Raw genomic sequence first — 15,470 nt, 5'->3', positions numbered from 1 at the left:
ACTTCGTACTTGTTGTGGGTGATGTCGTAGTGGCGGATGTGAATCGTCATGGTGTCTCGGGATGTAGAGAAGGTGAAAAGCGTGACGATGGTGGTTAGTGCCTCGGTGTACATATACTATATACTATATAGTAGACTGGACTCGGAATTATAAGGTGAAACTCCAAAATAGTCCCTGGTGCTTCTTTAATTTGACAAATTAATCCCTTAAAAGTTAAAAATAATAGATAAGGTGCTTTTTTTTTTAAATATCTTTTAAAAAATATATTTTTACAAAGATAAAAGTGATTTTATATTGAAATATCTCATATAAAAAGATCTTTTTATCTATCAATTATATTTAGTAAAATAAAATAAAAGTTTTTTTTTATTTATTACGTAAAAAATATCTTTTTTTAAAAAAAAAGATCTTTTAAAATAAGATGAAAGATATTTTCTTGATTTTTCTAATATTTTTACTTTTATTATTAAAAATTATCAAATACACTAAAAGATAATAGAGTATCTTTACAATAGCTACAATGGGTTTTAGAATTGGCCCAATAAAATAAAACTACCCCTTCCCCACCAAACCCTAATTTTGACTATTCAAGTTTTAACCATCCCCCATCCCCCCAAATTCAAAAATACAGTAGCCACAACCCAACATCTCGTCGGCACTGCAACAGAACCTTCCGCGGTAGTCCATTGTAAATTGGACATCCGGCGCCACCTACACACTCCTCCCGCAAGAATCAAGGTCGGCCATTCACAGAGGTCGCGCGTTGCTCTCCTCTTCCCGCGCGCCCTCCTCACACCACTGTTGAACGTTGACGTCGCCGAGAAGCTCCCGGTAGCCGTCGCCACGCCGCCAACCGTATGCATCCGGAGTCGCACTCCATCACACCTGACCCAGAGCTGACCCCTCGGAGCTTCTTCGCGCCGCCGCTGTTTTCGCGTGAACGCCGTGGTTTCCCCCTCCTGCTCGCTGCTGCCAAAGCTTAGTTTCTTGTTGGTTGTTTATTTCATGAATAGCTGTTCATTAAAAAGGATTTAATTTATGGTTGATTGAAATGGGTGTGCTGCATCTGCCTGGAGATGTATATGTTTTATTTATTGCACTGATTTGGAAGAAAATTTATTGTGGTTGGTGCTGATTTTCTGGTTTTTCACCACTATCGTTTATATACTTTTTTAATGGGTTATGTTTGTCCAGGCAGAGAAGAGAAGCTCCTAGTTGCTGTTGCCGCACCGCCAAACTTCCGCACCCGGCGTCGCATTCTCTCGCACCGGACTCGACAGTGACCGCCTCCCTCATCGCTGCTTCAATAGGTTAGTTGATGGCTTTGGATTTATTTGATAAATAGATGTTTATTCAATGGCTTTGGTTAAGTTACTGGATTTTTCTTCTTCTGTACATTATTTTATTATTTGAATAATTTGTTAGATGTTTATTATCAACTATAGCGAATGTTCAATACACTATATATGCAGATGTTCATTTTATTCTGTGTTGGAATTGAGTTTCACTCTATTTTATTGGTTAAAGTGAAAGCAATCATTTAGTTATGCTTTGATGAATTTAAGATTTTCTTCTCATCCCTATTTACTTTTTCAGTAGGTTGAAAAGTAAAAGGTTTTTGGTATTGAAACCTGAAAATTTTGATACTTGAATTGACCATTTTCATGGGTTTAATGCTGCCAAATAAGAAACCAAACATGTCTATTATTTTGTAGTTTCTAGGCTTAGTGGAGCATCATGGCTTGCGCATAACTGTTGCTGATGCACGGTTCTGAAAGCCATTGGATGGTTTCCTCATTCGCAGCCTAGCAAAATCACACGAAGTTTTGATCAGTGTCGAAGAAGGATCGATTGGAGGATTCGAGTCTCATGTTGTTCAGTTCATGGCCCTTGATGGTCTTCTAGATAGAAAATTGAAGGTAAAAATCCAAACAAGACTTGTCAACTTAAATTAGAACTAAAACACTTGTTATATGCATCTTTAAAGATATTATAAATCGCGGATGATGCGTGCATTTTTTTGGCATAACAACGGTGCAGTGGAGGCCAATGGGTTCTTCCAGATCGTTATATTGACCACGGATCACCTGCTGATCAATTGTCTGATTGCTCCAATTCAGATAGCAGCAACTGTGTTGAAACATACTTGGACAGACAAGGGAGGCGCTAGAGTATGTTATAAAAAGAAAAATATCAAGAGAGATTAAATTTTCACTCCCCACAATATACACATGTTAACGATATAAATCACCTTGTGTAACACAAACAAGGTATTATTAGGATGTGAATTATGTAAATGTTAGTAACAATGTAGTTATATCAAATAGTAGTATCAGCCGGTTACAATTTGCAAGGAAGAAATAATGTCAATTTTTTAATGTTATTTGTTGAGAAAGTTGGTTCAGGAAATGACCAAATTTAAAATAGTTTTTTTAGATCGTTTGTTACAAAGTCAATCCAAAATTGGAAGAATCTACAAATGGCATTTTACATGGTATTTTTGCTTGATCTCTCTCATTCTTATATTTCCTGTTTTGTAAAATTGAGACTTCTCTATCTATCACTTACCTAATCATGTTAAAAACATTGATTACTAATAATTTATTGCTTAATTTTTATTTTGTATTTAACTATACTTTCCAAATTGCATACTTTTCAATCAAATAAACATCCACTTAAGAACAAAAATAATCATCTGCATACATGGTGAATTGAACATCTGACATATTTTAATTGTATCTACTTAAATTCAATCCAATCAACTAAACATCCACTTAAAAATGAAAATAATCATCTGCATACCTAGTAAAAATAAACCTCCGGCATATTTTAATTTAAAAATATGATTTGAAATTGACCATTTCACTAGTGATCAATGATTATGTACTCCAGTTAGCCAGCAATGACAAGATAACTATTTTGTGACAAAACTAATTTATTCTTTTTGTTTAATACATTTTATTATTCTATTATTTCTTTGGGTTTTAAAGGGTAAAAATTAATTACTTAACCCTTCATTTTGTCATTATTGTTACCTTTCATGTATTGATGACACGAATATATTATACTTTAAAAGGGATTACAACCATATCTGAATGATGCAAATGCATGAACCACATACATAGTTGCAGGTTAATTTAGAAAAACATTAAAATTAAAGGTGAGTTCACTCTTATTTAATCTTTGTCACAATTTAATTTACACCACTATCCATAAAATTTATATATATTGAGAATGATAAAGTTTTCTAGTTACTCTTTCTAACGAGTAAAAGATTAATTTAATTTTAATACATTGTCAATGTAAATTAGTTTTATGCATGTATCTAACTATTGTTACTACTATTTTACTTTGACTGCGTGAATAATTATCTAAAAAAGGTTTAATTACTCTGTTGGTCCCTATAGTTTTACCAAATTTTTAATTAGGTCCCTATACTTTTTTTCCTTTTAATTGAGTCCCTACACTGCTTTAATTTTGTAATTAAGTCCTTCCTAGTATAAAAAATATTAGAGTTAACTGAATATTTTTTCATAAATTGAAGGTACTTATAATTAAAAACTTAATTGAATCTTTGACTGCATGTATTTTGGTAAAAATATTATGTTAATTTTAATATTTTTAACATGAAAAGGACGTAATTACAAAATTAAAAATACTGTAGGAACCCAATTAAAAAGAAAAAAAGTATAGGGACCTAATTAAAAATTTGGTAAAACTATAGGGACTAATAGAGTAATTAAACCTCTAAAAAAATAGATGTAATTGGTCAATTACGTAAAACGTTTTACACAATCAGTGCATCAAAATTAAATTACTTAACAATATAAGAAGATTTTGCTTTTTATATATTCACATAAGGTACATAATAATTAATTAATACAAAAAACTATACATCCACCTGAAAATGAAAATAACCATTTGAATACCTATTAAACTAAACATCTAGTATAATTTAATTATATCTAGTTGAATCTAATATTAGCAACTAAACATCCACTTAACAATGAAAATAACAATTCGTATACCTACTAAAATGAACATCTTTCATAATTTAATTGTATTTACTTGAATCCAATCCAACCAACTAAATACTTAATAATTATATTCCAAATCTCTGACATTCTTCATAATTTGCTGAGGAAGAATTACAGAAGAAGTTGATATATGAGATAGAAAAAAAGAAGGTAGCATCTCTAATAATGAAAGAAAAAATTAATCCAATACAAATTAGCTTATGTAAGAAAATTGATTTGGTTAGTGCAACAACCACCGTACCTATTGAGTATAGAAACTATTTTAACTCTGAAGGTGCATACAAATTATGAAATTAAGTCTTATTGGCCATCACTAACAATAATGTAGTTAATTTTAAAGAACATTGTGTTTGAGATTTTACATCTTCTATAATTGAAGAATAGAAAAAAAAATGACCAAGTCTAAACAAGATGCACAACACTAACACTTTATGTTATTATTATGTTAATATAATTAACACATGCACAAAAAATTACTCTAATAAACTGACCTATTGTGCCAGAAGCATCACTACCACCATAGAAAATGGCATGTCCACTCTGCCAACTACCACCATAGTCAGCAATGGCACCTTGAAGGTTGATAACAATAAGTAAAACAATGAGAGCAACTAGAAGTACAGTTTGTGTATAATCTTGGGGTGATGAATGATGATGTCGGAGGATGAACCGCTGCCGGCTGGGGGTAAATCTTCTCCGATTAGGACGTCCACGGCTGCACGAATGAAGCAACCCTCGCAACGGTGTTGCACAGTCCTTCGCGGTGTGCACGGCAGTGTCTCCCAAAGCTATGCACGATGGCGGCTGTTGCGGGTTGCGCGGTGGCACCATTGAAAGAAAGTGAGAATTTTCGAGAAACAATTTCCTGTAAATGGAAGAAGAGGGTTGGCAGTTTTCAATTTTACGTTGTTGATGATATAAAATTCTTATTTGGATTGATTTTGAAATTTGAAATAAATAATACTTAATTACTTTAATTTTCATTTGATTTTAATTACTTTGTGGCATCTTATAATTTTCAGATCAATAAACATATTTAACTTTATTTACTTAAAAATAGGATAATAATTAAAATAGCTAAAAAAAAAATAAAGGAGTCGAATCGTCATTTACAGTGGTGATGGATATATGACAGAGCAATAATAATTTAAATTTTATATTATGAAAGCAAATCTGGCTTATTAAAAAAACAATATTATCACTCTTATTTTCTAGTTATAAAATTATTTTATATTTTTTTTGTGACTAGAAAAGAAACAAAATTTTCTTTGATAAAGATACTACTTACTTAAAACTTAAAAGAATGTGCTATTTTATTTTTATTAATTTTTAAAGTAGATTATACATTCCTTTTTATTCTCTCCATACAAAAACCTGATCCTCATAGAATTCTCCTTATATTAATAGCCTTCGAAAGAGCTTGAAAATCTTCATTGCCCGATTCAAAATTCAGTAGCCTTTGTTTTTCCTTCGTTCCTTTGTTCTTTTTTTATTCTTCGTTGGACATAAAAATAACAATAAAAAACTTTACGAATTCTTCTAATCTTACAAACACAAAATAATAACGTGTTATTTTATCATGATCAACCCACAATATTGAAAACTCTTCCATATTGTCATATGATCAACCCACAAAAACAAGCACAAGTTATCTTACCACCAAAAAGGTTTCTATGTGAGATTAATCAGTGTTACATGCTAAGGCCTTTTAATCTTGTCTATATCTCTCACTAATCATAAAAAGTTATCACTCTTTAATTGAGATTATGAAAGAGATAAACTTGAATTATTTCTTAAAAAAATTTATAACCAAAAGTATAAAACATTTGTTCTCTTTATGAAGAGTAAATGAATAACTGCTCTGTGTGGTGGATAAAGACCTCTTTTCAATCTCTAACAACCTAACATTCTTGGTGTGCTCTGTGTCATAATAACCAAGTACTTTTACAGCATTCTTTTTAGGTTTGTTTTTCTCTTCTATGACCTCACCAAAGAACTCTCTAGATGCAGCTTCAATTTTGTGCCTGTGATCTTTAAGCTCTTTTAAAGGCTAATTACATAATTGTGTATGTGTAGAGTTTGAAAAAATAGAAAGGGATATGAAACCAAATGTATAGATAAATTAAGAATAAAAAATTTATGATCAGGAAAGAGAAATAGTTGGGAGAGCTGAGCAAGGCTGATGTAATTCAGTAAGAAGATTTTGAATCCAAATGAGCTACATGAATACTGATGTCAAGTCTCTATATTCAGTTTTAGTTGAGCTTCTATTGACAGTGAGTTGTGATGGTTATCAGTGGTTAAAAAAAAAGGGTGGTTGAATCTTGAACTCTTTTTTTAATGAGACTTTTAATTTTGAATTCAATAGAGAAACTTTGAGTAGAAAATATGATAGATACTTCTGTTTTGCCTCTTATAGTGCAGAACCAGAAACATAGAAGAAAAAAGAGAATGATACACAGATGTATCCTGATTCGGCTAATCTGTGCAATGTAGCCTACATCCAGTCTCCATCACAACTGTGACGGAATTTCACTATCTTTTAATGGATTATAGTCATCAATTTCTTCCTAGGATCTACCTAATCCTATCTGGGACAAATCCAGATTCTAACCCAATCTGAATTTGACTAGGACTCAACCTAGCTTTCAACAGCCAAGTGCTAACCCAACCTATAAGGGAATCCCCTCATAATCATGACAACAAAACAAAAATACATACAAAAAATTTTTGAGCTAACTATGCCTTTTTCTCCAAGTTTAACTCTATTTTTTTCTTCACTCATTGGCTTTTTCTTACAAATCTCACCATTTTTCCTTTTACCATGAAAAACAGAAAGACTAAACTGAGAAAAAGAAATACAAAATAAAAATAATGAAGGAGATGAATAAATAGCTCAAAGAGTTATGGGAACCCAAATGTGTGCTCTCACTCCTTACTCCAATCCTTGGCCGTTCACCCCTATTATAGAGGAGTGAAGCTTCCAGGGCTTGAAACTTTCTTCAACACATGTTGGTTCTCTTCTCCCAATACACAGATGCAGCAGCGGCGTTCACAGAGGAGAGAGAGGGTAGAAGCAGTGACATGTAACCATACCTTCAATCTTCTCTTTCAACATTTTTCTTCAAGAATCTTGAATCTGAGCCGTGCGTTCTTGATTTAGCCCCAAGTTTGTTTCTTGACTGTAGATTCCAAACAGAGCACCATTGACTTCACCTTTTTCAATTTTTTAGAACAGTGCTTGTGACCCAATTGATTTCTTCAACGTCCCTTGATGAAGCACGAATGGAAAAATCTCCTTTTTGAGATTTTCTTTTCTGATGAGATCTTCCCTTTTGTCCTAACCTCTTTGACCTTCTCTTCTTTTGCTTGGATTTAGAAATTTTCTTTTTGTTCTTCAATTGTGTCCTAGCACAGAACTTTCTTTTTCTTTATTTTGCTTCAAATTTCACGTGGGTGATGTGAAAGAAAAGAGAAGAGAGAAAAGAGAGAGTTTGGCTTTCAATGGTATGGTGAAAGGTTCAAATGAAATTGAAATTTGAGTTACTTAGTTAGCAACTACGGTGAATGAATGAATTTAAGTGTGGACCACCGTTTAGGCTTAGATTATGAATATGGGCTTGTTTATGTTTTTGGGCTTATTTTCTTTCTTTGATCCTTAAAGCATTCTTTTTATTTCTGATAGAAATTTTTTGTGATGGCTTTTATTCAGGGTGAACCAATACTTGGGCTTTATGAATTTGTTTGTGTGGGTGGGCTAGATGCTATATGACTTGTAAGGATCTTGGGCCAATTACTTCCTTTTCTTTACTTGGCTTAAAGACTTATTTTTGTGTCTGATAGAAGGATTTTAGATGGTAGCAATTATATGTGTCCTTGGATCATGATTGTGTGTGCATATGGGATTGAGCATTTGCTTCTTGGGCCAATTTTAATTCAATTTTATTTCTACACATTAAACAAAATAAATTACACATCCAATTGAATAATAGCCCAATAATGTTTAGTCATCATCTTAATCATAGTTTAGTTATCTAAACTCAACAATCTCCCACTTGATGACAAACATTATTAAATGAATTGAAATTGAATGAGAGGTGTTTTTAGAAACTTTTCTTTGATGTTTCCTTTGGTTTAAAGCTCTCCCTTTTTTTTTTATCTCCAAACTCCCCTTGAATGTTTGCTTTTCATAACCTGATACCAACAAGCTTTACACTGAAATAATGCCAAACATCTAATACTTTTTAAACAATTTTGTATCTTAAGGAACCTGTTCAATCATATGTCAAAGTTTGCAAAGCTATTATCAATTCACAAATATCATTAGCCATCCTTGAAACAAGCATGAATCAGAGCTAATCCAAATATTAATTAAAAGTTATTTATTCAAAAGCTCAGATGCTAAGCTATAAACAATATTCATAACCAGATCAAGCTACATATTTTTAAACACAAATTCAAATTATAATAAACATCAGCTTCAAACATCATCATCATAGATCAAGATAGAAACAGATAGTAACCTTTCAATTCATTTTTCTTTCTCCTTCTTTTTTCATTAAGGAGGGACACCTGCATTGAAAAATATAACAACTCTAATTTTTGTACTAATGCGAGTTTTTCTTAAAATAATATTTTAAAGTGATTAATTTTATTTTGACGAGTCGACTTTGAACCCCGATGTAAAATAAATGGTAATATAATTTTATTATCATGTTATTTATTTATTTTACTTGCTCTAATTATAATGAAGTCTAGATAATAATATTAATATTATTATCAAGTCCAATTTTTGCCGATATAAGTAATTATTGGTATTTCTTGATGAGTGATGGAGGATAAATGTCGGTCTAGAATTTCTCAAAATAATCACGTTGCAAGTATAGTTCCAAACCAACAAATAATCCTCAATTAAAGTTTAATTTTGTTTGTCACAAACAAACCCAATAAAAATAACCGAAGTATTTAAACCTCGAGTCGTCTCTCAAGGAATTGCAAGAAAGTGTGCATATTATTGGTTATGGGATTTGTTTATTTTTAGATTTTGGGATGATGAACAAGAAATGTAAATTTCAAGGAAATAAAGGAAACTTAAATGATAAAAAGTTCTTGGTAAGGGTTGATGGTTAAGGTTCACTATCCTTGTTACTAACCACAATATGATAACTGCAAGGATCAATCCCATCTATTCATCCTCTAATAATTGAAGGAAAGTCAAATGAGTTTCACCAATCCTAATCCATAAGTCCTAGCCACTCACTAATTGAATTAGTGAAGACTAGTATCAATGGACACCAATTATCAATCACTTGGACATTAGCAACTCAAAGTTACCCAAGTTACCAACCCAAGCCAAGAATAAGAAAGTCTACTCTATAGCTAAAAGAAACATTTCATCAAACATATAGAATGCAATAAAGAGAAACATCATAAAATGCAAGAATTAATAAAGGTTATGACTAACATAAGTAAGAAATTAACAATAGCAACTAAGGTAAACATAAAAAGATATGGAAATATAAAATTGCATTAAAAGAGAATTGAAATTGACAAGAGAGTTCATAAACTAAAATTGACAATATAAGGAAATTAATAAGAAAAAAAGATAAACTAAGATACTAGAACAATGAAAAGTAAAGGAAAGCTAAATTGAAAGAAGATTAAGATCTAGATCTAAAAGAACCTTAAAACCTAGAGAGAGGAGAGAGCCTCTCTCTCTAGAATTCTATATCTATCTAAAACTAGTGTGTGTATGAATGAATGAATTATTGATTTCCTTCCCTCCTTCACTCCCAACCTCTAATATACAGAATGAGCTTAAAACTGGGCCAAAACCAACTTAGAAATTGCCCCCAACATTTTCACTTTAGTGAGGCACGTGCCGCTTGTCACACGTATGCATCAGCCACGCGTACGCGTCGTTGGATAATGCACTGGTAATAAACCACTATTTTATGGTTTATCTTGTGCTCAATTGAGTGGTTTTTATCTACTCTTTACCCACTTATTCATACTATTTGCATGATTTTACATTTGCCTTCCTAATTATGTGCTTTGATTGAAAACATGCTTCTTTGGACTTATAATTTCTAATATTAATCCTCTCTTATCACCATTAGATGCATTGATATGTGTGTTAAGTGTTTTCAGAGATTACAGGGCAGGAATGGCTCAGAGGATAGAAAGGAAGCATGCAAAAGTGGAAGAAATACAAGAAGTTGGAGAAATTGCTAAGCTGTCCAGCCTGACCTCTTCGCACTCAAACGGCTATAACTTTAGCTACAGAGGTCCAAACGACGCGGTTTTAGTTGCGTTGGAAAGCTAACGTCCGGGGTTTCGATTTGATATATAATATGCTATAGTTCTCTTGATGCTAGGTGACGCGATTGCGTGATCCATGCGGCCGTGTCGCAGTGACAGAAATCAGCGTGTTTGAATTCTTCTCCAGCGATTTCTGGGCTGTTTTCGACCCAGTTCTTGGCCCAGAAAACACAGATTAGAGGCTATAAAGTGGGGGAATGCACTCATTCATAGGAGGCTCTCATATTTACAATTTTAGGAGTAGATGTAGTTTTTAGAGAGAGAGGTTCTCTCCTCTCTCTTAGGATTAGGATTTAGGATTTCTCTTAGTTTTAGGAGTGACTCTCAATCCCAGGTTCTTTATTTTTATTTATTTTCCCAATTTAATTTATGAACTCTTCTATGTTACATATAATTTTCTTAATTAATGTTATTTGAGGTATTTCAGATTTAAGATTGCTTTGCTTTGTTTAAGATTACCTTCAATTTAATTTAGATATTTTTCTCCCTTTTGGCTTTGGTCAAGTGATTGGTAGTACTTGAGTTATCAAACTCAGCAAGTGATTGAAATGGACAGATTTTGCTTTAGCTAAGATTGCTCTAACACTAGTCTCCCCACAGGAGTTGACTAGGACTTGAGAATCAAGCTAATCAGTCCACTTAACCTTCCTTTGTTTAATAAAGGCTGACCAAGTGGGATTAAAACCCAATTCTCTTCACACTTGATAAGGATAATTAGGATAGAAATTCCAATTCTTATACCTTACCAAGAGATTTTATTATTATTATTATTTTATTTTACTTGTCATTCAATATATTCCCGCCTTACCTCCTAATAAACCCCAATTTTCAACTCATAACCAATAATAAGAACATACCTCCTTGCAATTCCTTGAGAGGACGACCCGAGGTTTGAATACTCGGTTATCAATTTCAAAGGGGTTTGTTACTTGTGACAACCAAAACGTTTGTACGAAGAGATTTTTTGTCGGTTTAGAGACTATATGTACAACGCGACTATTTTTATGACATTCTTTACTGGCAAAAATCCCAACGTCAAAATGGCGCCGTTGCTGGGGAATTGCAAACGTGTGCCTTATTATTGGTTATTGTAAATATTTTATTTTTGCTTGTTTATTTGTTTTTATTTTTGTTTTTATTTTTGCTTTTTCTTAAGTTAAGAGGTTATTGGTTTTTATTTTAAAATTTTTATCTTATCTTATCTTATTTCAAAAATCAAATTTCAAAATTCAATTTAAAAATTTTCAAAATTTAAATTTAAAATTTTTCAAATTTCAAATTTCAAAATTTCAAAAATTCAAATTTCAAAAATTCAAATTTCAAAATTTAATTTACAAATTCAAAATTTAAATAACCTTTTAATTTAAATTTATTTTTATTTTTGTTTTTAATTTTTTTTTTATTTGCTACTATGAACTCTCACCCCTTTGACTATGAGTCTGGTTACAATAATGTTGCAGGAAGAAGAAATTACAATGAGAACAGGCATCAAGGTTGGAACAATCAAAGATGGGAGGAGCCACAAGGATTTGATCAACCCTCATGGCAACAACCACCTCCAATGGACTATCAACAATCACCACCATATGCCTATGAACCCTTTCCTCAACATAACTTTGGACCACCACACTCACAAGCCCCTTTCTGCCATTCACCTCCATATGACCCTAACCCTCAACCACCATACCAACCACCTTATGAGCCATATGAACCATATATAGAACCACTCCAATTCCAATCCAATCACTCCCAACCACCACCACTTTCTTTTGTAGCATGTCCAAGTCCGGCAACCCGAGAAGCAGAGGTTCGCCTAAGGGAAACAGTAATTAAATTTCAGGCAACCGTTCAACAACTGGAGCAAGCATTAATTCAATGGACTTCTAGACGCTCAAATATACAAGGGTCAACCACAGCCCCATGTGGACAATTTCATGAAGGGCGTAGCATGAATGAGATACCAGAAACCCCAGTGGACAAGACAGAGAATGAATTCGTACTAGAACAAGTAGAAGATGCTGTCATTGTTCAAGAAGAAGAAGAAGTGGTTGAAGACTTAGGAGATGCAGAACCTCCATTGGAAAGTCAAGACATAGAGCCAAGACGGTTGAAATTGATGCTGAGGAGAGTGTACAACCTCCAAGGCATATCACAGTTGAAGATTTGGAAGAGGTTGATCAAGAGATGGAGATTCAAGAAGAAGAAGCACAACCTCCCATGCCCTTGGAAAGCAATGAAGAGAAGATTGAATTGGAAGAAAGCTACCAAGAGGAAGAGGTTGAAATTGAAGAAGCTTGCAAAGAGGTGGTAATTATCAGAGAAGAGCACAAGGGAGTGGAGCTTGCAATTTCATTAAAAATACCTCCTCCTAAGTTGCCATCATCCTTCACAACATTCAAGTGGGTAAAATTCATATCCCATAGCTTACTAATCCCACTTGAATATGGGCTACTGGAGACGGATGGTCAACTTAGAGCTCTTTGTGGCATTAAGAGTAAGAGGAAGATGGCTAGTGGTAAGAATTGTCCTGCAAGGTTCATTATGGTTGGAAGCTTTAAGTTTAAATGCAAAGGTTGGTGTAAAGCTCAACTGAATGGATCTAGGAAGCTGTTTGGATGTCTCAGTGAGAATTCTGACTATTCACCACCCAAGTGGAAAAATGATGATCAACAAGAAGTTGTGTGCAAAGGCAAGGTCTGGGACCTCGGAATTCATCCCAGAAATCAACACTCTTGGGGCCTTGTCACTTGCTTTAACTTGCTTGAAGGCTTTCTGCGCCTAGTTTGGGATCCCGGAGGCCATTGGAATCACAAACATTGGTGGAGATTCCTGGATGAGTTCAAGCACAAGCCTCCATAACAAAGGACTCCCCAAATGTCCAACTTAAGGACTTTAACTAAAAGTGTTGGGTGGGAGACAACCCACCATGGTATAATCGTTTATTTTTCATTTTTTATTTAGTTTTATTTGTTTTCTAGTTTTATTTTATTTTATTATATTGAACCTGGAGTTTTGCATCACCTTCATATTAACACTACATTCTTCATTTTTCAGATAAAAAAAAAGCGAGCACGCGACGCGACTGCATTAGCGACGCGTCCGCGTTGCAAGGAGATGGGAGACAATATTAATATGAACAGAGAGTTATGCAGGAGCAGCGCTGGAGGCGTGCCAATGGCACAAATCACCCCACGCGACCGCGTCATATGGGAATAATGGCCTCCCACGCGACCGCGTCACCCACGCGGCCGCGTGACCTGAAATCGGCGTAAAAAAGGGTGTATGGCAGAAAGTTGAGCTGGAGTTGGGCTGGACTCGTGCTGGAAGCCCAAGCCCTCCCACGCGAACGCGTGCCCTACGCGTCCGCGTCATATTGGAAATAAGGCCACTCATGCGATCGCATGCTCCACGTGATCGCATCACCCAATATTTGGCAACTAATGATTTTGAACAGAGAGTTGTGCGAGTGCGAGGCTGCCCTCGCGCCCGTAGCATAAAACGGGTCACGCGACCGCGTGACCGAGGCGACCGCGTCATTCAGTTTAAGCGCAAGTCGAGCGACCGCGTGCCTCACGCGACCGCGTCGCTTGCGCCGCACAACTTATCTCAATTAGCCAAAAATATCTTATCTTTTCTTCCCCAAATCCTAATTTCTTTCTTCTTCTCTCTTCTTTCCTCTTTCTTTCTCTCCTTCTTCCCCTCTACTCTTCTATCCCTTTAATTTAATGCATTTATTTGTTCTTTCTTTTTTCTTTTTCAATTCTTTTTCATGTATTTTTCTGTTGGTGTTGGAGTTTTATTTGGATAAGTGCCTTAATTTATTTGAGCAAGTGGTTATTCTGAGGAGAGATTTGACAATTGACATTTATTCATGGGTCTCTTATACATTTGGATTACATTATTTTCATCCCTATTTTAACTTGCACACCCAGTGTTTGTGAAAAAGCTTTTATGGCATTTTAAATCTTATTTTATTTTACTCTTTCACTTGCATGCCTCTTTTTCACAACACTTGTGCTCCACATGTATTTGGGATTATCATTCACAATTGTCATCATTACACATGCTCTTTAATTTAGCACATTTTATTACTTGATGCTTGAGCTATGCTTGTCATGCCTATTATTTGCATGTTTTTATCCTCTTGCATCTTATTATTTTGAATTGCCCCTTTTTGATCTTTATTGTTGTCTTTCCTACATGTTGTAGCTACCATGTAGTTGGGCTATCATCTTTCCTTTGGCATTCCTTATCACTTGGAATTTCCCCCCTTCCAGTCTTAGTTTTCTATATTTTACACTCTTCTTTTTTTCTTTTTCCTTAGGCATGGGTACCAAGAAAGAAAAAGAGAAGGCTACTGACAAGACACCAGCAAGAAAAGGAACCAAGAGATCTCCAACTAAGGCACCTCCATCTACAAGCGTCAGTTGGAGCAACCCGTCCACCTGCACATCTCTGCATGCACCGAGGACGGTGCAATCTTTAAGTGTGGGGAGGTCGATGCCGATCTCCATGGGTTAGTTACTCCTCTATCTCAACACCAATAATTTATTTTCCTTATTCATTGTTGCATTTGCATGTTTGATTGCATATTTGTTTAATTTTTTTGCATATTTTACCACTTGGTAAAGTAATATTTTCTTTTTCAAGAAACCTTTTAGAGAATTTTACTAATTTGAATAAAATTTAATGTCACACTTGTTTGAAGAGATGTTATACTGGAACATGGTTTAGAACTCGAACACACAAAACCTGTGAGATTTTTGAGCCTATTTGAATTGGTTGTATTTTATCAACCAAAGTTCTGTTTTAGTGTGTATTTTTCTCTTGTGTATTTTAAAATTGTGATCTTTGTCTTGCTTAATTCTATATTTCCATAATTTGATGTATGCATACACTTACATGATTGAGGCCTTTGGCCTTTGTAGCTTACATACCCATATGGCCTTACCCCTCTCATTTTCCTTTGCAAATCAATGTTAAGCCTTTTAACCCCATTTGTTCTTTATTTTAGCTCATCACTAACTCTAAGCAGAAAATAATACTGTCCTTAATTTGAATCCTTGGTTAGCTTAGACTAGTAAGAGTGCTCGTGAATTAAGTGTGGGAAAA

The 15,470-nt window shown here is 34.1% G+C and overlaps 1 protein-coding gene across 1 annotated transcript in view; it reads right to left on the bottom strand.

Moving 5' to 3' along the window:
* The window catches only part of LOC110271518 (Werner Syndrome-like exonuclease), a 1,359-nt gene extending 672 nt beyond the window's left edge, over nt 1-687 (bottom strand). Inside the window, exon 1 of the mRNA XM_021122472.1 lies at nt 630-687. Within this exon, the coding sequence (XP_020978131.1) occupies nt 630-687 (58 nt within the window). The remainder of the gene's footprint in view (nt 1-629) is intronic.

Source organism: Arachis ipaensis, chromosome B04 (genome assembly GCF_000816755.2).
Source record: "Arachis ipaensis cultivar K30076 chromosome B04, Araip1.1, whole genome shotgun sequence".
Lineage (NCBI taxonomy): Eukaryota > Viridiplantae > Streptophyta > Magnoliopsida > Fabales > Fabaceae > Arachis > Arachis ipaensis.
This window is presented reverse-complemented; position numbering and strand designations above follow the sequence as displayed.